This window comes from Bacillus rossius, chromosome 6 (genome assembly GCF_032445375.1).
Source record: "Bacillus rossius redtenbacheri isolate Brsri chromosome 6, Brsri_v3, whole genome shotgun sequence".
Taxonomy (NCBI): domain Eukaryota; kingdom Metazoa; phylum Arthropoda; class Insecta; order Phasmatodea; family Bacillidae; genus Bacillus; species Bacillus rossius.
The window spans coordinates 42,650,598-42,676,047 of record NC_086334.1 but is presented as its reverse complement, the minus strand read 5'-3'; the positions used below and the strand labels follow the sequence as shown (position 1 = coordinate 42,676,047).

At 40.7% G+C, this 25,450-nt stretch overlaps 1 protein-coding gene across 1 annotated transcript in view; it reads right to left on the bottom strand.

Moving 5' to 3' along the window:
• Positions 1 to 10,780: 10,780 nt before the first annotated feature.
• LOC134533431 (uncharacterized) overlaps positions 10,781 to 25,450 on the bottom strand; it is a 524,041-nt gene continuing 509,371 nt past the window's right edge. Inside the window, exons 19-22 of the mRNA XM_063370954.1 lie at positions 24,681 to 24,856; positions 23,012 to 23,215; positions 16,453 to 16,603; positions 10,781 to 12,816 (exon numbers count right to left, since the gene is read on the bottom strand). Of these exons, the coding sequence (XP_063227024.1) occupies positions 11,657 to 12,816; positions 16,453 to 16,603; positions 23,012 to 23,215; positions 24,681 to 24,856 (1,691 nt within the window). The 3' untranslated portion in view covers positions 10,781 to 11,656. The remainder of the gene's footprint in view (positions 12,817 to 16,452; positions 16,604 to 23,011; positions 23,216 to 24,680; positions 24,857 to 25,450) is intronic.

Here is a 25,450-nt window from a genome sequence, read left to right as displayed (position 1 = left end):
ATAAATTCTTCAACTCTTCAGCTTTTGTGATCATAGACTACAGGAGGAGTCAGCCTAATTATAAATCTAGAAATACCAGCCGTTCAAATATAACGAGAAGACTGGAAAGTATTAACTACAATTTTTTTTTCTCCAAATGTACCATTTTGTAAATAGAATCATTTTAAATCTTTTAAAGTACGCTGAGGACGTATTTAGACTGTATTTTTTTTTGTTCCGACATTAAAACAGGAAAAAAAAAGTTATTAACGAATATACCTAACTATTGCAGTTCTTAAACCCCGCCATTACACACAAATTTATATAAAATTGCTTCTCTGTGTTGGTTTCAAAACACTAACGCCTCGACTTGTTTAAATGTATTTATAATAAATTTTTTTAATGCTTGAGGCATACGTGTATATGAATCCAGTACTTCCTGGCAATAATTAGTAAACCCGGCGACTATTCAATGACGCGCGCGTGGTATGGGCCCTCGTGATCCCGGACCCCATCGATCCTCGCCGACCGCTTTTGTCGGCGCGCTTCAAAGAGAGGAGGCGCGTGACGTCACCGGGAGGGGCGCGGTAACGAACTCGGCCGACGACAATGGGCGTCCCGGCCCCTGCGCTCGCATTGTGTGTCCGCCCCTCCTCCACGACCCGTCTGGGGCTTGCAGCCTATCGCACCGTCTCTCTCCCGCTTTCAGCACAACAGCTCAACCTGCGTAGCAAGGTGCTGCCATCTACCATCTGTTGGTAGAACTACCTAGAAGAACGATCGCAGCTGCATCTAGTGGCGTAATTTATAACTATCATAAAGTTTCATTTCGATACGAAAGCTGAGTAGATTAAAAATTTTTATATTTATTTTACTGAAAGATCATAGTTGTCATTAAACTTTTAGAGCTATAACGCATTCATATATACATATATAATTTATATTTTTCTACATCTACGTTGAAAACGTATTAATTAATATTTGCTTAACTAATTTTGAAACTTACTTGGGATTTATTGAGGGTTTATTTGATTTACTTCTCTGTCACACATGGTCTGTTGTCATTCAAAATTTTCTTGAAATCTTTGGTAATATTTTTCTCTGGTTGCTACAGTTTACTGCTATTATGACGACGATCGAAAAGAAGTACATATGAATACATCTAAGAGCATGTGCAGAATTTCATTTTTTTGGAGGGGGGTAAGGAGGTGGGGGCTGATAGAACCACTGTTCTCACTTTTCTTTCAAATTCTCTCCATTTTTTGGTGGAAATGTTAAATTTTTTAGGATTTGTAAAAGGGCAGGGGGAGGGGAGAGGATTTCATCACTCCCTTCCTGCATATGACCCTGCTAACGGTTTTTGTATGCAGAGGTTTCTCAACATTTTCACAGTTACATAGTTACAGAATAACAGGTAGAGTATATATATATATATATATATATATATATATATATACATACTTACCGTATCTGACTTTTACAATCTCAAATAGTCAATGAGTACCTAATACTCATGAGGACAGTCACATAACTGACCATTAGCTAAATGTGTACATATTGCTGTTTCAATGAAACCAAAAATAGTTTGTGGATATTACATTTTTTTTTTTTTTTTTAGGAATTTTTATATCTACTATTTTTAATTTGTTTAGCTTGGGGCAGATTGCACACAGTGCTCCCTCTTTAACCTCTGTATACTGATAGGTCTTGATGCACTTCATTCTTTGAGGGGGTGGGAGGGGAGGCCTAGCGAGCCCTACTTTTTCCACCTCCAGCAAGCTCTTGGATAGGTTCTATGGTTGAAGTTCATCTATGAAATAGCTCATTTAGGTACGTATTCAGGAGTCCTGCTGAGGGAAAACCTGAAAACCAGGGTTAACTCAGGAAAAAGAAAATAGTGCGTGGAGTCCCTCCGTGCAGATGAAGTGAAACTTCGTAATGTGGAAATGAAAATAGAAAGGGGTAGAAATTGATTTTTAGTGAAATCATATTGTTTCTTTAAGACAAACTTTATTAACATTGCTTACAATTCACAATTGATCGCATCTTTTAATTATCATTATCGAGTGGAGAAATATCCAAATCTATAACATTTACAATGGGATTATGATAAATAAAGTAAGATACGAAATGTTTGAGTTCTATTTTTTCAATATTTCTTGCAAAAACTGCATCAATTGTAGTTCCCCCTTTGGTTTTCACGACGCTCACACTGTTTACTTCGCTGCATAGCAAGAATACCACGCGCATGTGCTTGGGATCTACCGACTCACTCTCTTTCTCTCTCCTACTTTCTACCTTTATGTATCTTTCTTTCTCTCTCCCTCTTGCGTTGGAATATTGGACGCTACTCGCTAACGCTCGCGCATGCGTTCGAGTGCCACACTGTTACTCTCGCTCTGTCTCTTTCTATTCCCCCTCCCCAGGAGCGTTAAACGTTTAACGCAACCTTGTCGCATTAGAAGTTTCACTTCAAAAATAAAAATAAAAAGTGTCTTCAAAACTTCGAAGACACAAGGATTTGGACAATACCTATTTTAGTTACCTATAAAATTGAATTAATTAATTTTAATACAATGTAGTAGGTATGTAAGGGATCGTCCATTAATCACGTGAGGCTCGTAAGGGGGGGGGGGGGGGGTCGGGAAAAATCACGAAATATCACAAGGGGGGAGGGGGGTGTAGAGAGATATCACGTGTATTTATTTTTTCGCCCGATTTCTACTAAACCGAAAAGCGACGCGTGACCTTGACTCGCCGTAGCCAGGCAACAATATCCCCGCCCGCCGCAACATGAACACCCCGGCTCGGCTTGCCAGTCACCAGTAAGACTGTGATTTTGGCGCCGAATACATGCGTAAATCACATATAAGCATTTCCTTTATTATTTTTATGCCAGTGAGAATAAACCTGCAACCTTAATATGTGTCTGGACATTTTTATCACTGTGCTTAATTTTCCAGAATTAAATTAGGCCTATACCTATATTTAAAGATAATATTCTGAAATTTTTAAAAATATTTTGTACCAAAAAATACACGTGATTTATTTGGGGGGTGGGGGGAAGGAAGTCTGAAACCTCACCACAAATCACTAGGGGGGAGGGGGGGTTAAAAAGTAGCTAAAAAAACATCACGTGATTAATGGACGACCCCTAACTTTGATGTCTGAAAACTGTTAAGTATTTTAACCATATATTTGTGTGCTGTTAATTATGTGTGTCTACTTTTACTACAATTAATCATTTTTTCAGACTGGCAAAGTTACATTCACAATACTAAAGAAATGGCAACAGTGCATTCTGTATATTCTGCAGAAAAACATTTTATAGTCATTTCTGCATGTCAAAGATTGTTTGTAAAATTTTATTTTGATAATAATTATAATTTACCTATGTTATCTTGCCAGATACAACAATGATACAGGTGAAAAAATGTTGGATGGGACAAGGAAAACGGGAAAATCTCAGGAAATTGGCTGAAGTAAGTGTATGAGAACACTGCTATTAATATTGTTAATTTTCCTGCATTTAATAGTTAAAGTGGCCTCTTACATTTACTTAAGAAGAGTGGTGACCCTAGACTCTGCGGGGCCCTAATATTTTCTAGTGGCTTTAACGGGGGGGGGGGGGGGGGGGGGGGGGGGCTGGGAGGTATGGAATAGCCCCCAGGGATGAAAGTAATTTGAAAAGCCCTTCCCTGAAAAATCTGGAAGAAAAAAATTATTTAATTAGTAACTAAAATTTTGTCTATGGTTATTTTTCCTGATAAATTATACACGAGTTAGTTTTGCTAACTATCAAATTCCGCTGAAATTAAGTCTAAGTGAGAAATCAAAATCTTTGTAAAAGATTTTCTTTATATAGGTGTGTGTGTGTGTGTGTGTGTGTATATATATATATATATAAATATATATGACGTCGTCTGGCCGACGACCACCCCAGAGCCCGACCTGCACCCGCCAGTATACGCTCCCGCTAACGGAACACACCCCTGGCCATGGCCCACCCGAGTCAGGCGAGCCGAACAGCAATTAAAGGCAAAACCGCGGAAACCTGAGTAGACAAGAGAAGAACCGTACCCATTCCTCCTGAAACATTAAATTAGGATTTTAGCGACAATAAAATCTCTTCCAGACACACCCGTTTGTAGTCTAGCGTAATGAGGTCACGCCTGGCGCGAGAGAGGCCGAGCCTCCCTCGGACGCCATGCCAGTTCGGCAGTTCAGCGCAGCTCATGGACCGGGGCGGACCTACGTCCCACGGAGAGGCAACATCCTTTGTCTACATTGAAAGTAACGTCCGGTAAATATAGTCACTAATTAACAAAACCCCCTTTATTACTTAACCTCTCCGTGAGTACCCGGTCCCTTTTTTCGGTCCAGGACCTAATCCGGCCGCATCAACTTAAGGACACCCCGCACCACACTTGGTCAACGGGGCTGCTCTTCAGCATACGGCACGGGCCGTCTCCCGCAACGTACAGAACTTTATTTAAGGTCACGCGCACGGCGCTGACCACAAACCCGCAAGGGGAACTTGGACAAACTTAATTGCGGTGCGTGTTTCACCACAGTGGGCACAACACCCGCGCCGAGACATTTGCATACGGGATTGGCCGTCTCCAATCGCCCGCCCCCTTAATTCAGTGTATTTGTGTATCCCGTATTTTGTACTGCTAACTTACGTTACCCGAGTAACGAGTGCCACGTAACTTGTGCGCGCCCCCTTAATCCAGTGTATTTTTGTATCCCGTGTTTTGTATTGCTAACTTACGTTACCCGAGTAACGAGTGCCACGCAACTTGTGCGCACCCCCTTAATTCAGTGTATTTTTGTATCCCGTATTTTGTATTGCTAACTTACGTTACCCGAGTAACGAGTGCCACGTAACCTGTACGCGCCCCCTTAATTCAGCGTATTTTGTGTCCCGCCTTTGTGTTACGAAATTACGTTACCTGCGTACCCAGTGAGACGTCTGAGACATAACAGCATCCGAGGCCACGTAACGCGGAACACAAACAATACGGCGCCACGGAATAACAAGTAACAACCCCCCGGGGACCTCTGTAGAGTGTTGTATTGTGTACGACTCGCTCCTCTGAATAAAAGGTACGACACCACCACCTCAACTCCACGTCTCTTATTTAAAATCATCTCACGCAACACCGCCGCCGGCCCTAGTGGGCCACGCAGGGGCACATACATCCACGACCCCAAATTCACGACTAGAAACGAGCTAGTCTGGCGCCCACCCGGACAACACAGATCAAGAACCGCCTTTTCCCACTAGGAGCCGCACCGGGACTCGAGCCCGAGACCCCGGACGACGGCATATATATAAATCATTTGAAATCTAAAGTAATTGACGAGCACTTTTAATGACATGCTCATAACAATTAAATACTCCATTTTCCCATTATTTTTCATATTATTCACAGAAAACTAGAAAAAAAAAAGATATATATTGAAAAGGTGTGGCATCAGGCTCTGCCAGGCACGGGGATCTGGGCACTTGCCCCGCCCTGGAGCTGCCCCTGTTTAGGACCTTATTAACACGAGATTGATTAATAGTGCAAAATATAAAATTATTAACATCTTATACAATCATTTTCTCAATATATTTTTGATTATGTTGCGGAGGGGCTCCCAAATTGGTTCCCTCTCGGCCTTGGCTCTCTCATAACGAATCACAACTATCCTGCTGTAACAGAATGTGGCTATGTATTGAATGCTTGGCAGTGAGAAGTATACATCTGGAGTTTCTCCCATAATTGCATCAACAGTAGAGGACTCGCCTGGAAACCGTTTTCATATCCTTCTTTTAAACTCAAGATTTTCAACTAGGGAGATAGGTAAAGAATTTTGGCTACAAGGCTACATCAATTTTAAACTGAATCTCGGACATTTCTTATTTCTAAAGTTTGTATTTAGATTGGTACATCTTTATTTATGGTTATTTCTGGTGTTGCTAGCTTTTATACTGGGTGCTCCAAGTGGCCTGAAGGGACAGGGCCACAAACAGACTGGGACAGAAGTGTTCGTGGGACACATATTCATTGATTTTTTCTAGATAAATTGTGTACAAGAGAACAGAAATATTTCAGTAATTTGTGGCCAGGTAATTGAAGATGTACAGTACCTATACTCCCGATTATCCGCGAAATTAAGTGGCAGGGCCACCGCGGATAGTGAAAATTGCGGATAATCCGCAAAAGAGCCGAAAATGGGAAACAAAAATGGAAACATTAATTTCAACTTTAAAATCTAAACATTTATGTACAGTAAAAGTTACAATTAAAGTACAAATTTTTAAATGATGCTAAAATTTTAGTATTTTTCTGAGTAATTAACATACAATACATTTCAGTAATGTAAACATAAAAGTGTTCAACCATACGACTAGAAACAAAGTGCGACAGAGACAAAAATAGCAACGCATGCCAGCTTACTGAGTGAGTTCCGAGAAGGCCTGTGGCATTTTACTGTATACGGCTACAATACAATTGTCAGTAGAGTTCAAATTTGAACACTTAAAATAAATAACAGATTTACATATGTGCTGTATTTTTTCGTAGCATGCGTGGATAATCCGCACCGCGCATCATCTGCCCGCGGATAATAGGGAGTTTACTGTATGTACATAATAAGTCCGAACTTCCAATGCTAATTAAAACCTCTTACAATAATAAATTTATGTTATTCAGACCTGCAGTGTTATGATACTACTCTAAAAAACTAAAATGAGCTTGAAATCCTTAAAAAAAAGCCAAGCTCCAGAGATTTACCCCTGCTTCAGCCAATCACTTTATCTTCAGGCCCTGAAGTTCAGGGCTGGACAATAGTTTACTGTTGCAAAAGTTTTTACTAATCATTTATTATTTTTATGCCGAAGTAAGATAAATACTATTGATATAATTAACAGGAAAAATGTCAAGGCCCAAAAACCGATTTTACATAATATATTATACTAGGAAGTCCATAAATATAAATATAAAATAGTGTTTTAAACAAAAAAAAACAAACTAAAATGTGAATATTATTTATAACATTTATTAAAAGTACAAAAAAAGTACAAAAAAAGTTTATTAGAAGCAGGCTAGCTTAAAATTTATTGTCTCTTACTAATATTTAAAATTTTACGAATGTCTTTTATTGACCTTTTTTTTTTCTATGCTATGGCAAAAACACTTTATGCCAAATAACTCAAAATTGAAAAAAAAAAAAAAAAAAAAAAAACTGTAGTAATAATACTTAACTTATATGCATTGTGCTTAAACTTAATGCAAAAGTGAGACTTGAACTTGTTAATTTTTAGATGTTTAACTTACTGAAATTGACTTTGTCATAATTTAAATATTTAAAAGCTCTTTTATTTTCCAATGCACATTTAATTAATATTTTGCGCATTTCTCATTCGATACAGAGACAACTGCAGGAATACAGATGCAACATTTAATTATGATTAAGAACTAACAATAATTATTTTTACTGTGTTAATGATACTTATAGTCTCCAGTAAAAGCTAAAAGGTAAATGGTTTATGACCTGAATTATATAAATCTGTCAATAATACTCCACCTCTTATATAGAATAAATAAACATTACATTTTTAGAGTAAAATAAAACAAATTTTACTAGCCATCACATTGTTTTGAGGTCATAGCCAGCATTTTATTTTGGTGAAGAATATTTTTGAAGTGAAACTTCTTTTTGAGGGAGTAACAATTTTCGAGCGTTTCGAAAATTCCAATCGCATGAGGTAAAACAGGTAGATAAGAGGTGGAGGAACCAGGAGAGGAGGGGAATAGTTAGGTACGTGGTGCGGGAATCGATAGAGGAGACGGCAGGGAAAGGTAGTAATGACTCAGCATACTTGCGCTCTTGCTCTCTTGTACACTCGTGCACTTTCATGTGCGTGGTTTTTTCTTGGGGGTGGACTTCACGCTATACCCACTCTGGGGCCATTGGCGAGGATGGGAATCGCTGGAGCAGCCTTGAGCGTGCTCCACGTGGTGGCGTGCAGCTCAGGTTGAACCCTGACATGCTGCAGGGATAGGCGGGTCGCGGCGGTAGACACGCCTGCGCCTGACACCACGCTGACTTTAAGGATTATTTGGGCAACACAATGGGGTTCGAGCTTATTGTTGTGCACCGTGCCACGGGCCATATTCGAAAGAAAATATTGTTCTTTAATGTATGTATCATTAATTTAATTACTTGTGTAAATCAGTATTGTTAAACAGTTATGTATTGTTTTAGCTGTGTACCTAAATATTTCTGCTGGTATAATGCTTTTCACACTTTAGTTTGACATGGGTATGTAATTATTTGTCACAAATTATTATTTGAGGAACTAAATCACGCACCGTAATATTGTTAGGAGTCCACGAGTGTGTAAATGTTAAGTTCAACTTAGAGGCGTGAATATTCTTACATTGGAGTGTAGCTGTAGGCGACTGTCTCAACGAGGTAGCATTGAGCTAGGTCCTATTCATATGCCATGTTGTAACTTTCACATGCCAGATACCTACCTCATACAACACAAGTCTATTTGCACAATTAGTTAAGCTGCATAAACTACCTGGGTAATTATCAGCAAGCTTCAAGTTTAAGAAATAATTTATTTAAAATCAATGTTTGTTTTAAATTTATGAGAAAAAAGAGTTATTTCAATTGAGATCATACCCGTGTCCTTACTATTCTCAATTATTACCTCTTGTTCTATTAAAAAATATTAGTAATTTATCACTATCCACAACTAATAAGCAAGATGTTTCGCTTCTGTCACACGTGGACTCCACGCACACATTTTTTATTTTAACTTTGCTTATCAATGCAGAGTATTAGATTTGTGTGTTCAAAGGCAAAGAGTTCCATGAAATTCTGGGGACTGATATTGAGATATACTTCCCGATATCCTCTTACACTGGCACAGTCCATATACTGTTAGCTGATGTTCATGCAAAGCATAAAGTATCTTTTTATCAATGGTTATTTCTAGTTGGTGTACATAACACATTTAGGTATACATTACAAGAGGAAAACTGTTGTTTAATTTTTATGGAAAACCTAGCGAAATTGTAGGGGCCTTCAAAGAAATATCAGTGAGAAACTCACATGGTGCGAAGATAAATTAAATAGTAACTAACAGCTTCAATTTCTTGAGTAAATGGACTTATTAAAATTTTTCATCAATGCAATTTTCAATTATTATATCTAGCAGATCTGAAACAGCTCAGAAACACACGATTGCTAGATCTGTATGTCATTTAAAGTTTCGAAGAACAAAGGTACCTAACTAAACAGAGATTAGTAAAGTCAAAAAAACATTTTTACACTGGGTAATTTGTTAAAAACACTTTTTATTATCATCAATACCCTTGACATGGTTTGACAAGCTCAGACATTTTGACATGCCCACATGAATAACACCAGTTTGTAAATAAACGCAATACAAATATCAACTAATAAAGTGAAATACTTCTGTGTTAAAATGAATAAATAAATAGTGTTATTGTACAAAAATCTTACATACTTACATGTTGTACACTTTATTACAAGATTTACACTATATTCACCACATTTACAAGAATGTCAGCCAAATTTTTCCAATGAGGAAAATAGTTACTTTAAACTTAAGTTTAAGGCCCGAGGAAATATTGCTATAAAGTATAAAACACAAGTTTTGTGTACAGTTACATTTTTGCATATGGTCCAGTGAACCTCATGCTGAGGAAAAGTATAAACAATAAGCACTAATATCAGTGCACATTCTGAAAGCAAGAAAATAAATTTTTTTACAAGAATACAGTGTGATTATGCGGTGAAATAAATTAATAATAATAATAATAATAAAAATTGCCATGTTAGGATGTTCTGGCTAAAATTATTCTGTTTCCTCAACATACAGTAACATATTCAGCAAACAATACATTGAAAACCATTATCATGACTGCATTGTGCTAGGTAATTCATCAGCCAATGACAATGTAATCACTGCTTATATTGTAATTTTAAACAATTTTCTAGATAGTATATTGTTTAACATGGGTCATCAAATGTCTCAAATGTAAAAAAAAAAAAAAAAATTGCACATGCACACTGACTGCATAAAAAAAAATTGTGTATGTGGAGTCCACGTATGACAGAAGTGAGACTTCTTGCTTTTTAGGTACAGAGAGAGAGAAATTATTTAAATTTTTGATAAAACTAAACCCCATCGCACAAACCAATAACTCTTTTCCACACGAATAAATAAATTGTAGATTCTTTAAATAAAATTAAAGAAATATGATATCATTAATTGTCAGCCGTTATGAAAACTAAGGAGTACACAAACACAAACAGTGTTACGAGAATTCTGTAACATCACTACTGTGTCATACTGTGTCATTTCTACCTCTCCCCTTCCGGCCGTTATAACTAGCATATAGCATGTTTCGCTTTGTACCTACCCCCCCCCCCCCCCCCCCCCCCCCTGCCCAACCGCGTTGCCATTGCCATCTTTCCATTCGACGGCTAGCGCATGTGTTAGAGTGGCATCGCAGCTAACACACTCACCTGCTCTACCGGTTCCCCCACCACGTACCTAAATGTTCACCTTATGCGATCAGAATTTTCGTAACTCTCATCGTTGCCTCCTCAGTAAGGAGGTTTCACTTCAAAAATATAAATTGATAGCCAATGTAGAACCTGAGCAAAATAATGAAACATTCACACAGTGAATCTAGGTTGTTTTTAGACTCATCTTTATAAAACAAAAAAAATAGACTATATGATATTAAAAATAACTTAGAACACATTTTTGATAGTAACTACTACTTATACATAAAAAAATTCAACAGTATTTTCATTCTTTCAGTTGCAAAATAGCAATATTTACATTTTGGTATCAGCTTATGACTCATTTTGAAACAAAATATGAAGAGCAATTAAATTACAAAAACAAAAGTATCACATAAGCTTACAAACACAAACCCCACATATCTGGTATAACTTTAAATAGTGTTAGTGGGCTTTTTTCAATAAGGGAGATGAAATTCAGACAAAAACAAATCTTCATGAAAATTCTAACCTTTGTTTAAATGTATAAAATTCTTATGATGACAAGTCCATCAGTCTTGAGCTCTTTCCATAAAGCTTTACAAAATCGTTACATTTGAAAATACCAATTATACGATAAAACAGTTTTTTTCTAGCACCAGTGGCTTATAAAAATATGCAACCACTTATGAAATTTAAAATTATACTTTAAATGAAAAAAAATTAATGGAAGCAGGAACACTTCAAATCTTGCAAACTTTGAGTGTGGATAACGTAAAACCAAATGTTGGCACCTGCATACTACAGATATGGGCATATAACACGTGCGAGTTGTCACCACATGCCACATGATAAAACACAGCTTTTTATTCTTAAACTCTAAATTTTTTACAAGGGTTTTATTAACACGACAATATGGTACACATTAAATTTTTCATAAATTTGGAAGAAAACCGTAACACACAAGAGGAATGGCACTCTTTCAAACCCAAACAAAAAACTATACACATTGTACGGAGAATTGAAAGAAATGCAACAGGTTACAAGATTAGGAAATATTGTTTGTTAAGTAATGTTATTGACTAAGTTTTGATATGAGTCGCTGAAAGCATCAGTTTCCTTCACCCACCGATACTCATTGGTATGAGTTTTTTTCTGAGCTCTGGAACTTGTGGCCCTGGGGTTTCCCGGTCGCGACGGCGGCAGAAGCTCGACTGTTGACGATTGGGCCGAAGCCCTGGAAACCCCTCGTGGGACTCTCCATGGCGGACACCGCGGAAGCGACGTAGCCGCCTCGACCCTCCTTCCTGATGCTGTTCTCCCGCGGGTTGGCCGACGAGAGGCTGCTGGAGCTGACGCCCGAGTCGCTCGACTTCTCGCTGAAGCAGCCCCCCTTGCCGCCCACCACCCCCACGTTTCCGCTCTCGCAGCCGAGTCCCAAGTCCGTGCTCCCGCCCACCACGAACTTCACCATCGTGAGCTTCGGATTGGTCTCGCACGAATCCTCTACGACGGGGGACCCGGCGGACCTCTCCGCCTCCGCGTTTGGTGGGAGACTCGCGAAACCACTCGACGGGGACCGCCGGCTGCCGGGGGATTCCAGCGAGACTTGCTGCTGCAGCCGGCCGCACCTTAAACTACCCACCGGCGAGCCAGGGGGACCGACGTTCTTCCTGCACGACTCTATCGCCACCAGCTTCCCTCGCGCCACTACGTAGGAATCAGACTTGAAATCGACAGGAGTTCTCAAAGGGGATGAAGAAGCGCGGGTTTCTGCCGAGGGAGACGCGGGGTGGGGGACGGGGGAGGATCTTGCAGGGATGTTGGGGTGGAAGTGTTGCTGCTCATGCGGGGATTCTAGTCGCTGCTGAGCGGTCCTGCCCGCCTGCGGGTTGGCCCCGGGGTCCGGGGAGCGTCCCGAGTCGTCGGCGGGCAAGCGCTGCTGCAGAGCGGCCACGTCGCAGCCCAGGTTGTTGGGCGTCTCCCTCCGCGGGCCGTCGCAGCTCCCCGTCGGCGACGACCGCTTGGTGTGGTGGTGGTGGTGGTGGTGGTGTTGGTGGGGGACGGTACCCTGCATCAGCAGTCGTCTGTGGCGCTGGTGCGGTTGCAGGCGCTCCCTTGCAGACAGCTCCAACTCCCGAGGGAAGTGGATGAGTCGCAAGGGCAGCTGCTTGCCGTCACGCTGGAGGACTGGCTGGGCCGGACTTCCCCCCGCCAGCTTCCTGTCAGGGGTCCCAGCTTCGTCACTGCTTGTAGCCGGGCTCTCACCGTCTGTGTTCTCAGGACTGTCAGGCGCTGAAACACGATACCAGCCAACAATCTGAACTCACTGTGCCCTCTCTACTGAGCATTAGTTCATGTACTGGGTACAACTCCATCCTAATGTAGGGAACAAAGTCAGTTAATGACTCAGACCAGAATATTGAAAAAAAAAAGATAAGGCTGCATAACTGCTCAGATTGATCTAGAATTCACTATTGTTTCTTTTACTGCCTACAAAAAAAACCTACATTTGCCTAATTTTTGAGACTGATATGCTTCTGTGCATTTTGGAGAAAGTAATAGTATGAGAATGCAACAAACATTGTAACATTTTAAGCTAACTGTTTATACATTTCAGATGTAACTGATGTTGCCACACCTTTTGTACACCTTGTATCATACAGGCTTCTTCTAGTTTATATGAACTTTAAAATCTGGAATGAAATGATGCAAGATACAAACAGCTCAGGCAGTGCCATTCTAGATCTCATTAAAAAATCCAAAGTTGTTTTGATAAGAGACAAATTTACATGGTCAGTTTGGAGTATCAAGTAAATATGTATTTTCAGAGATGGCATCTACAAAATGCCCGTGCACCAGATTCTAAGTGTACAATGTTTTGAAATACTCATGTAGGTACATCATTGTTATATATTTATGTTTATTGTGATTATCATGAGCCGAAGAATATAATAATCCCTTTCGGCTCAGCTTACAGGCATAGGTATTTTGAAGTACCTATTTATTCTGGAAATATTTTGAAAACTTCTATAAACTTCTGGAACATTTTAAGAACTTAATGTACATAACATATTTATGTTCTCCAATATTACAAAATAATTGATTAAATATTTCCTCATTTTCTATGCAGCAAAAATATTATAAATATGTTTAAATCAATCATCAGCATTCAATAGCTTAGAATGAATTTCATATCATATGCCAACTAAGGTAATTATTTACTTTTTTTAATCTTCACACACTATTTTTCATCCCTTGCACTAATAACAATTGCACTAATAATTTGCTTTGCATCACAATTTAAGATAACATTAAGATGATTTAAAATATATTCAAATGAATTGAATGTTTTAAAATTTTAACCCCCGTTTTTACGGTAAAAATTAGTTTTATCAAATTTTTTTTTAGATGAAATTTAGGATATCTATACTAATATTATAAAGCTGAAGAGTTTGTTTGTTTGTTTGTTTGTTTGTTTGAACGCGCTAATCTCAGGAACAACTGGTCCGATTTGAAAAATTCTTTCAGTGTTGGATAGTACATTTATCGAGGAAGGCTATATTATATTATCAATAACATTAGGGATCCTTACTAAAAGTCCAATTTAGAATCAAATGCGTTGGAGGGGGTTAGATACAACATGCAGTACACGTACGAAGTGTGTGTTGACAATGCCGCAGGTGCTAGAAGTTTATTTCCTATTGCCTATTAACATTGTTGCCACGCACTAGATGCCTTATCATTCTTAATTTTCCCATACAAGTAAAAAACACCCGTGTGATATTAACAACAAAGCAATCAGTACCCTCATATAGAATACATAGAGATAGTGTGAGGTATATATTTAGATATAAAGAGATAAATACAGATAGAGAGATACATTGATATATAGGACTATAGATGTAGATAGACATGGATAGATTATTTGTATATGTGTAACTACTTCAAACATATTACAAAACAATACTGAATGAGGCATTGCAATGCATGCCGAGCATTAGCTAGATAATGGAATCTTTTCAATATTAGTAATCCCTTATTTTTCAGTTTTTTTTCTATATTGCTTTATAGAGTCTAGATTACATACAGACCAGGTAAATAAATATAAACTGGCAGAACAACGTCTGTCGGGATCTGAAAGTGATATAAATTATTTTGCACACTTGACATTCAAATTAAGAAGACAATTACTAACTACATATGATCTCTAAACAGTTCCCCTTCACCCTGTGTTCAGCCTGGGCAACGCTGGATACTGCAGCTAGTATTCAATAAATTATAACCGATTTTATAGTATATCTATTAAAAAAAGTAATAATTACATTTTACTTTAAAACCTTGTTATTTCCACCCATTGCATAATGGTTTGTTGTATAAAAATTTATTTTAACAATAGTTTTAGTCAATATTTAGAAAGTTAAACAAAAATAAGAATGGATTCAATAAGTGTACAAGCTAGGGAAATTTTTTATATATTTTTAGTCAAAACCCCAGGTTTTAAACCTCTTGCAATAATGTTTTGTATTATCAAAAATTGTTTCAGACAAAAGTTGTAGATAATAATTCAAGGTTATACAATAAATTAGAATGAATTTGATAAAGTACATAGTACAGAAATTGTGAATATTTTAATTCTACCGTTGTTGTTTTTCACAACCGCTGCAGCAATAGCTCATCTTATCAAAATTGTTTCTAACAAATGTTTTAGATAAAAATGATAAGATTTACAAACACTTGTAAAATGAATTTGATGGTGTGCCTACAGTGTTACGATTTTTTTGTCCTCCAACCCTTGTTTTTTCCACCCATTGCATTTATGGTTAGCCGTACCAAATATGTTTTCAGACAAATGTTTTTGGTATTTCTCCTCCGAGTTACAATACGTTCAAAGGGATGGGATATTAAACATATTTGGGGAGTTATGGCAATTTTTCGGTTTTTCAAAAAACTTTCGCCATTTCTAACCCTTTTGTTGGATACTGCCCATTAATGAACTCGACTGAGATTTTCCATCATAATATTTTATGTATAAATTTGGAAGCCATTTGTGAAAAAGTACGGCAGTTATAGTGTCAGCAGCAAAAAATGTGATACGTATATCTATATATAAACTTTTGAGTTCATGATGGTTTTGAGTCTATGGACCATGAAACAAAAAAACTATATAAAAATTTTCCAGAAATGGCACCCTGGTAACGGATACAAGAACAGAAACTATATGCATAACAGTCTTTTGTGATTTTATTTATTGTTGCATTTGGTTGATAATGTTTCGAGTTAAAAAAAAGATACAGCAGAGTTTCGTCCGGTCGAGTAATGAACTCAACTTTCGAGCAGCGCCGATGTGAAATTATGTACTTGCTTGACTTGGATAGAGTTTGAGTCTCAGCCCATCTTTATATTATATGGCTAGCGGGGCTACAAATTCCGTTAAATATCACAATATTGAAATTCAAGCAAAAAAAAATTGAAAAATCCGAGATGGCAGAGAGTAATCTCCTTTTAACCGAAAGAATGCTACATCCACATCGCTACTGAATTGCGGTGTCTTTCTCTTTGGTTGCCACTACAACCTTATATTTAGAAACCGGAATAATTCGCGGGTTCATTTCATGATATGCTAGAATCCAAACAACTGTATCTTTATATTGCTTCTGTGATTGAGTCACAATTTATCTGAAGGACTTTGAGTCAATGAAAAACCTTCAACCAAACAAAGTATCGAATCGCAAGCGTCCCAGTTGACAGGTGTCACGAGTCAATAGCCAATGAGCAAGTGGAATTTAACCTGAGTATGTAGGGGATTGTGCAGTCTATCCTAGAGGTCATCAAAATCGCGAATTTTTCCAGTCTCTACTTATACTACGTCAAAGGTCCCAACGGTCGAAGGAAGGTGTTGTGGAGGGAACAGCGAGGGCGGGCACTCACAGTCATAGTCGTGGAGCAGGTCGACGGCCGTGAGGATCTTGGCCCGGTGCTCCGGGTTCGCGATCCCGAGGTAGTCGAGGTCCTCCTCCTCCAGGTCCTTGAACAGCTCCAGGTCCTCGTAGCCGTTCAGCACAAACACGGAGATGTGCTCCTGCAAACCCACGTGACGCGTGCCGTAACGTTACAGGCGCGGCGGGCAGGCACATGCAATACCAGGAACGCAACTTCTGGCATTGTCCTTGCAGCTCCCGCAAGTCAATATCAAGATAAATAAAAACACGTGTTAGTTGAATATGCTAATTAAGATTTTTGGGAATTCTGTTTTTTATAAAACTAAATCGAATATCAAATTATTCACAAATTTTTTTTTTAATAGAATTGAAACTTGCAGTGAAAAGTTTCCACACTTCACAGGAATCCAAAAAATTTTTTTATGCAAAACACAGTATAACAAAACTATAACAGAGTAGTGTATTCAAAATTTCGCACTAAATATTTTCAGCTTCATAAATGACACTTTTTTCGTTGAAATTTTTTGGGAACTAATTCCACTTCGTTTATCTACTAGTATTGAATAAATAAAAAAAGGTAGAGAGTATTTCAATACTTACCTATCGTATCACAAACTATGTATTAATACAACACAATACAACACATATTTTAATACAATACTTGTAACATTAATGAATTTATTATTTTACAACAGATTTTGTAATGTATTAGAAAAGCCTAATTGTAATGCATCTCGCTGTTCAAAACTACTGATAGCGGAATGAACGGTAAACAGCTGAATCTTCCTTACTTTCTCTTTCTCTATCTTTTCAAACGCCTTAGAAATGTTTTCGCTTGCTGAAACGCTGCAGCACCCCTTCCCCCCTCCTTTTCTTTCTCCAAAGGCACGCTCTTGAATTTGAATCATACTAGATGGCAATGAGGAATGATAATCATTTAGTTGTGCGAATCATAAGTGGTTTAGTGATATTGGAGTGCAAGTAACAGCCAATTACAGTCATCCATCTTTAATTTGTCGTTCATCAGTTTGGTACAATCTGTACTCTGCCACCCATAAAGCCAATAACCTTTTCATTTTCTCCAGTGCATTTCCGTTTCTAAGTAGTTTACATGCCACATCTGCACAATATTAAAACTATGTACATAAAGCAGCTCATTATAACTTTTATTGAATACCACTTTACTGTATATTAATTTTTTTTCCATATTTCACTGTGTGTTCACATTTGATAATCCGGCAAAATTGCTTTACCAGAATGACCATGGTCTCGGACCAAAGATATTTTAGTGATAATACCTTTGCATTCTTCGACTATGAGAAAGACTATGGAGTTTAGCCTGGTTAAAAATAATACCACAAAATGATATCTTTACTATTAAAATAACATATACACGAACTGTTTGTACCGAACTGAGACATCACAATTTTAAATTTTTAGTAAATACTGAACAAAGTTAGTACTTAATTACTACTTATTATCATAAAAATCAAGGAAACAGTTTTAACTTAAGTAAAATACTAACAACCTACTAACTAAGGTTTGAAATACATGGCGAGCCACAGAGGTTGGTGGGAGCAAAAGGGGGTACGATACGAAGTTGGGCTAGGCACATCAGGCTTAAGGGGATGCGTGGCCTGGTGTGAAGTCAAACTGATGTAACAAATATGAATCAGTTACAATTAACAGCTTGTTGTTTTCTGTTGTTATATAGGAAATGTGGGGTAGTTAGGTTGGTAGGCCTGCAGTGTAAATAGAGGCCAGTTTGTAATGATGGCGGCCAGCGTGTCGGTCGTTGTTCATGGTGATTGTATACGGGAGTGAGGACTGCAACCTAAATATGTGTTGAGGGACATAACAGTGGCGACGAGGAAAATTATTCTTTCCCGGGCATGCGTGTGGGAAACGTAAACAACTACCGCGATGGTGATGTTTCCCGCGTTCGGTGAATTTGTTCCAGGGCGTGACACGTGGCACACATATTCGGAACGATTGGAATACTACTTTGTGACGAACAAAATAAAAGACAGTGATGAAAAACGGGCGATATTTTTCACCATTTGTGGGGCAGAGCTTTATAACCTTGTGACCTCATTAGTGGCCCCAAAGTCAACATCCGAGGTGGCATTTCCGGATATTTTGGCGGTACTCACGCAACACTGTGAACCCAAACCGAGTGAGATCGTGGAATCGTTCAAATTCCATAATAGGAACCAGCGCGAAGGTGAATCGGTGGCGGAATTCGTGGCGGACTTACGACGGCTCAGCATACACTGCAATTTTGCGGATTTGGATCGTATGTTGCGGGATCGGGTGGTGTGTAGTGCGCGGGACACAAAGGTGCAACACACACTTTTGACAAAAGACAACTTAACATTTAAGGAAGCGGTTGAGTTGGCCACAGCGGCTGAAGCCACAGGTCGCAATGTCCACGATCTACAGGTGCAGCAGGGCACAGACGCTGGGGCAGTGCTGAAAGTGGGACGCATCAGGTACGACAAAAAGGTGGTTAAGAACGACCAGAAGCGGAGTCAAGTCCAGGTGGACCAACAACTTGCAGCTGACAGGCGTGCGTGTTGGAGGTGCAATGGAGACCACAGCCCAACCCAATGCCGACACATCCAAACAGTGTGCAATTTTTGTGCTAAAAGAGGGCACCTGGAAAGGGCGTGTATCACCAAGAGGAGGAAAGGTAATACAGGAGTGAATGGGGGGTCCCGAGACCGAAAGGAGATGGGCAGGCCTAGTAAGAGTGCCAGTGACACTGCCAGCACCTACAACCTTACAAACCAACCAGACAGTGACGAAGAGGATGGAGCAGTTTACAAGGTATTTCAGACGTCGGCGAGCAATTGTACGAGTGAACCACCAATTGTTTTAGATGTGTGGCTGAATGGTCAGAGACTTCCTATGGAAATTGACACTGGCGCAAGTTTCTCGATCATCAGTTTTGAGACATACAAGAAACTGTGGCCCGATCGACCAGCCCTAACAGATGCAAACCTGGTTCTACACACGTGGTCACAGGAAAAGTTGGGGGTTAGGGGGGACTCTTGAAGTATTGGTACAGACAAAGACTAGTGAATGTAGACTACCAGTGTTGGTGGCGGAAGGGAAGGGGCCTAGTCTGGTGGGCAGGAATTGGTTAGAACCACTGGGTATACAAGTAGCAGGCATTTACCAAATATCACATCAGGAAGTACCCCCTGCAGTGCAACACCATGCACGGGTGTTCGACAGTGTAGAGCTGGGCAAATACGTAGGGCCCCCAGTGACAATGGAGCTGGAACCTGAAGCAACGCCAATCTTCCGGAGGAGCCGGGGAGTACCATTCGCATTGCGGGACATGGTGAGTGCAGAGATTGACAGACTGGTTGATCAGGGTGTATACGAGCCAGTGGAATTTTCAGATTGGGCGACGCCTATTGTACCCATTCGGAAGGCGAATGGGATGGTCAGGCTTTGCGGTGACTATAAAATTACTGTGAATAAAGTATGCAGAGCAAATGTCTATCCATTACCAACCATTAATGAGGCTTTTGCAAGTTTGGCGGGAGGGACAGTTTTTACGAAGCTAGATTTAGCAGATGCATACCTGCAGGTGGCGGTGGATGACGCGACAGCTGCAATTTTAACAGTTAATACGATGAAAGGGTTGTTTCGGGTTAGGCGCTTACCTTTTGGAGTAAGCGGGTGCCCAGCGATCTTTCAGCGGCTTATGGAAACCCTGCTAGCAGGTATTCCAGGTGTGGTGGTCATGTTGGATGACATTTTGGTCACTGGGAAGGACATGGAGGAACACTGGGACAGAGTTCAGGGAGTGTTGGCGAGAATAGACAAAGTAGGATTGCGACTCAAGAAGGCAAAGTGTGTATTTTCGGCAGAGTCTGTCATATTCTTGGGGTACAGAATCGATCGGGTAGGAGTGCGCCCTACAGATGCGAAAGTGGAAGCCATCCGTGAGGCACCAGTACCTACATGTAAGAAGGAACTGCAGGCATTTTTAGGCTTTCTGAATTTTTACGAAAGATTCCTGCCGAATAAGGCATCAGTCCTGGAGCCTTTACATCGTCTCTTGGACAAAGGAGCGAAGTGGGTATGGAGGTCGGAGCATACTGAGGCGTTCTGCAAAGCGAAGAACCTATTAAAGTCTGATCAGGTGCTCACTCATTATGACTTAAATAAGCCTTTAACACTGACATGTGATGCATCAGATTATGGAGTAGGTGCAGTGTTGGCGAACGTTACCGATGATGGCAAAGACGTGCCCTTGGCCTTTGGATCGCGCACTCTGACCCGGCATGAGAGGAATTACTCCCAGCTCGATAAAGAGGCACTGGCTGTGATGTTTGGTGTGACCAAATTTCGACAGTATGTGACAGCCCGGCATTTTACTATCGTGACAGATCACAAACCCCTGTTACGACTGCTGGACCCCAAGCGGCAAACACCAGATATTCTGTCACCACGCCTCTTACGATGGAGCTTATGGCTCTCGATGTTCTACTTCCAGATAGTGTATTTGCCGGGAACCAAGATACCCCATGCCGATGCCCTCAGCCGGCTACCCATGGCCACTGGAAACATACAGGTACCAACTGTTGGTGATGTGCTCATGCTTGAAGCCATGCCAGAGCCACCAATCGATGCTGAGACACTGGCGCAGTTGACCGACAGGGACCCTGTCCTCCGTCAAGTAAAGCAGCACACAAGCCAAGGTTGGCAGGGCAGGAAGGCAGACTCTGAGGAGTTGCGGCCATATTGGAACAGGAGAGAGGCGTTATCCCTTCACAAGGGCTGTCTCTTGTGGGGCAATAGGGTGGTTATTCCAGAGGGGCGTCGCAGGGAACTGTTGATGGTCCTTCATGCCGCACATGACGGAATTGTCAAGTCTAAGATGGTTGCCTGGAGCTATATGTGGTGGCCCGGAATGGACAGGGACATCGAGCAAATGGTAGGTCAGTGCGCAATCTGCCAGCAGCAGCGAGCCAACCCGCCCAAAGTGAAGGAGGTGAAATGGGCACCGGAGAGTGAGCCATGGGTTAGGCTACACATGGATTTCCTGGGTCCTTTCCAGGGGAAGGTTTTCCTCATTGTGGTGGATGTGCACTCAAAATGGCCAGAAGTGAAGGCAATGCATAACATGTCATCAGGTGCAGTTATCCAGGCACTACGAGAGATCTTCAGTTGCCATGGGATTCCCCGGTACCTGGTCTCAGACAACGGGACAGCTTTCGTGTCCCGAGAGATGGAAGAATTCCTAACAAAGAATGGAGTTGTACTAATGCGCACACCACCATTCCATCCAGCCACAAACGGTCAAGCGGAGCGCATGGTGCAGACGGTGAAGTATAAACTGCGGAAAATGGGAGCGGGAGACTGGCACACACGAGTCGCTCGAATGTTGTTGGCGTTGCGCACAACACCACTGGGAGAATCTCATAAGACACCGGCAGAACTCCTAATGGGGAGACCATTAAGAACGGTGCTGGACCAGATACGCCCCAAACCAAGTTTTCAAGGCGAGGAGACCCAAGAGGTCACAAACCACCACAGGGGCAGGTTTTTTTTAGTTGGGCAGCAGGTGCTTCTTCGTGACTATAGAGGGACTCGTAAGTGGATACCAGGAACCATTGTATCCAAACAAGGGCCCGTGACATACACAACCCAAGATAAGAACGGCAACGTGTATAGACGTCACGTGGACCAATTGCTGAGCAACAAAGTGGCACATCCATCAAGCCAGGCGGTGTCAGTTACATGTACTGATGGCTGTGCTGCGACCAATCGTGGCAGTACCACCCTGCGTCAGCTCATGCCGACTGACGGGATGGCTCTGACAGAGCCAATGCAGGTCCCAGCGACCATACAGCGGCACCCTATTCCGATGGAGTCGGCACAGGTACCATTGACCGTACAGGAGCAACCGGCAGAGAATTGGAAGGAGCGGAAGGGTAAACAGCAACAGCTGCTGGGGAGATCACCAGTGGGAGCATCAACACCGGACCACAGAAGCAGCCCTTTCAGAGGGTTTGCACATCATCGTGACCATGGGCCAGAGCCATGGGAGGGACTGCAGATGGAGCTGATACGCGCACAACCGCCCAGGAGATCCACCAGGGCGAGGATGGTACCGGGGAAGCTGCAAGACTATGTGTAGAAATCTTAAGGGGGGAAGTGTTATATAGGAAATGTGGGGTAGTTAGGTTGGTAGGCCTGCAGTGTAAATAGAGGCCAGTTTGTAATGATGGCGGCCAGCGTGTCGGTCGTTGTTCATGGTGATTGTATACGGGAGTGAGGACTGCAACCTAAATATGTGTTGAGGGACATAACATCTGTAATTCACTTCGAAGCATGCAGTATCATGATCTCTATGAACACTTATCCTGACTGGATTCCAAGCCAGAAATTACATTTCAGTTACATGCAAACACCGATTTCTCTAGTTAGGGATACACCTCACTTCGCTTGGGTCAACATGGAGGGAAAAAATGACGCTTTGGTGTTATCTGCATGTGGTGTTCCCGGACAAGGTCTGCATCACACACCTCCAGGTTTATTCTCTGGAGAAGCTCCTCGACAGACTGGGGCCTGCCTCGGGCGGAGAACTTCTCCCGCAGCCGGTCGCGACCGCTCCTCCGGGTCCCCACCACCTCGACGTTGATGAACTTGAAGGTGCCGACGCGGCCGTGCAGAGACCCCTTCCACAGCCCGCTAGGGTTCATCGCGAGGATGTCTATCACCTCCCCTTTCTGCAACAGTTCGTGGCACGCGCACACACGTTGTAACCTCAACTGGTGGTGGTGGTGGGGGGGGTGGGGGTGATGGGGGGGGGGGGGGGGGGTGGAGACGGAAACTAAAAAAAATCTGGGGCAAGTCGAAATCTTGAGCCCTGAAACGCCATCAAATATTTGGTGTTCGTACAATTTCATATATTCAAGACTGGAAAAATTCTGAAATTAAATAAATTGACACCTCTGAAGTTGACTAGGCTAAGGTTAGTTCTACTGTTATGGCCGATTTAGATCCGTGTCACTATTACTTAATGGGTTAGGAAGAAAATGGTTATGGGAGAGTTTGGCACAGGGAAAATTTTTACCACTAAATACTCAGTTGTTCTGCCTTGTGACAATATTTTCTATACCTACTAGGAGAATCGTAAATAATGATACATTATTTTATATTACAGACAGATCCAAGGAAAATGTTTACTTTCTATAATGCATGTGTTAGTGTGCTATCAATGTTACAAATTTATGAATGTGGACTGAAACAATGAAATATTTAACAATTGTTGTGGTCTCAATCATTGACGAACTAACGTGCTCGGAATCAACTTTTTTTACGCTTCAAATCGGTAGAGTGTGTCACAAAGTTAGAGCACTTAGTAGTTTTGAGAATTGGGATTTAAATTTTTAGAGTGTACAAAGAACCGTGATAAATTAACACAAATTTTATACTCTGCAACAACCAGAAAATGTAGTCCATCGACTAAATTTAAAATAAAATATGACTTGTGTGATAAAAAGAAATTATTTTTTTCTTCTGTTCCTTTCATTCCACAGCATAGCCACAGCAACTGAAAGCAGGGTATTTAATTGAAAGATGTATTTCCTCGATGAATCTATGTTCGCTAGAGTACTTTGATTTACTTTCCTATTCATTTCATTGAAGACCAAGCCACAGCGAAGCGTGGCCGTGTTCAGCTAATAATAATAACAATAATAATAATACTAATACTAATAACGATAACAATAATAATAGAAGCAGCATAGTAGTACTAATAAAACCATTTTACCACATACAGGTTGAAAATAAATAGAACGAGTAATTCTAAACAATAAACGAATTGATTCCTAATGTATTAAGAGCATATTACACTTATAGAGAGCCCACTGGGTGTAGGTATAAGCATTGGGTAAATCGGGAGGGAGGTAGCCAGGGGAGCAGATGCCTCCCCCTAGAATCAAAAATGCCCCACCCCCTTCTGAGAGGGGCCTGCTTGTGCTTTGAAAAATTGTAACTGTGAAACGGGAATGATAAATGTTAACCAAAGGGCATCCCTCTGGGAGAATCCTACAGATTTTCACCCATAAGTACGAGGATATAACCAGTAAGACCCACGTGGGGAAAATAAAAAAAAAGGAAAAACAAAAACAAAAATGCAAATTAGGATGAGGATCCACAGGTGACCAGTTAACCGGGGTGAAGACTGACCTTGAACCTGAGGGCGTCCTTGTCGTAAGGGCTGGGTATGTAGTCGACGAGCGCCCTCGCCTTGCCGATGACGCCCCCCGGCACGACGGCCCCTTGCGGGGTCAGGGGGCTCGAGTCTCGATCCTCGGCCGACAGCGAGCTGTGGTTGCTGTCCGCCGGCACCAGGGCCTGGGTACCTGGCGAAAACAAGCAAGCGACGACACATCAAGCACTGCACAACGCTGTGTGGCTACAGCCTGTCAGTGGGTAAACAATGTATATAAATTTTCCTGAAAGCTTTCAAGGGGCAGCATAAACCTTAACATTTAAAAGGTTTTCATTTTTTTTACTTATTTCATGTTTTCACACTAAAAAAAAAAGTAACATGGCTGACTGTAAGATAGTGAACTACACTGCTTAACTACTTCTCATCATAGACTATATGAAATAATGTCTGAAACTACCAGGGACGAAGGGTGGTTATAAAAGTAGGATAACCAACACTTTTAAATATCAAAATATTGTATAGCGATAAATACTATTTAAATTTTAAGTAAAAATACTTTCATAATAGTAAAAATATTTTTTTTAAATCATAAATTATTGAACATGAACATACAAAAGTGTAAATTTCCAACCGAGAATATAACTGGACTAAATTTTTTTTTTGATCTGGGCAGTAATTACTACAATGCAGATACACTTTGCAATAATTAAATAAATGCATTCTTAGTTCACGTCCCAAAATCATAAGTGAACATTAAACATTGTTGTATAAAATAAATTTGATT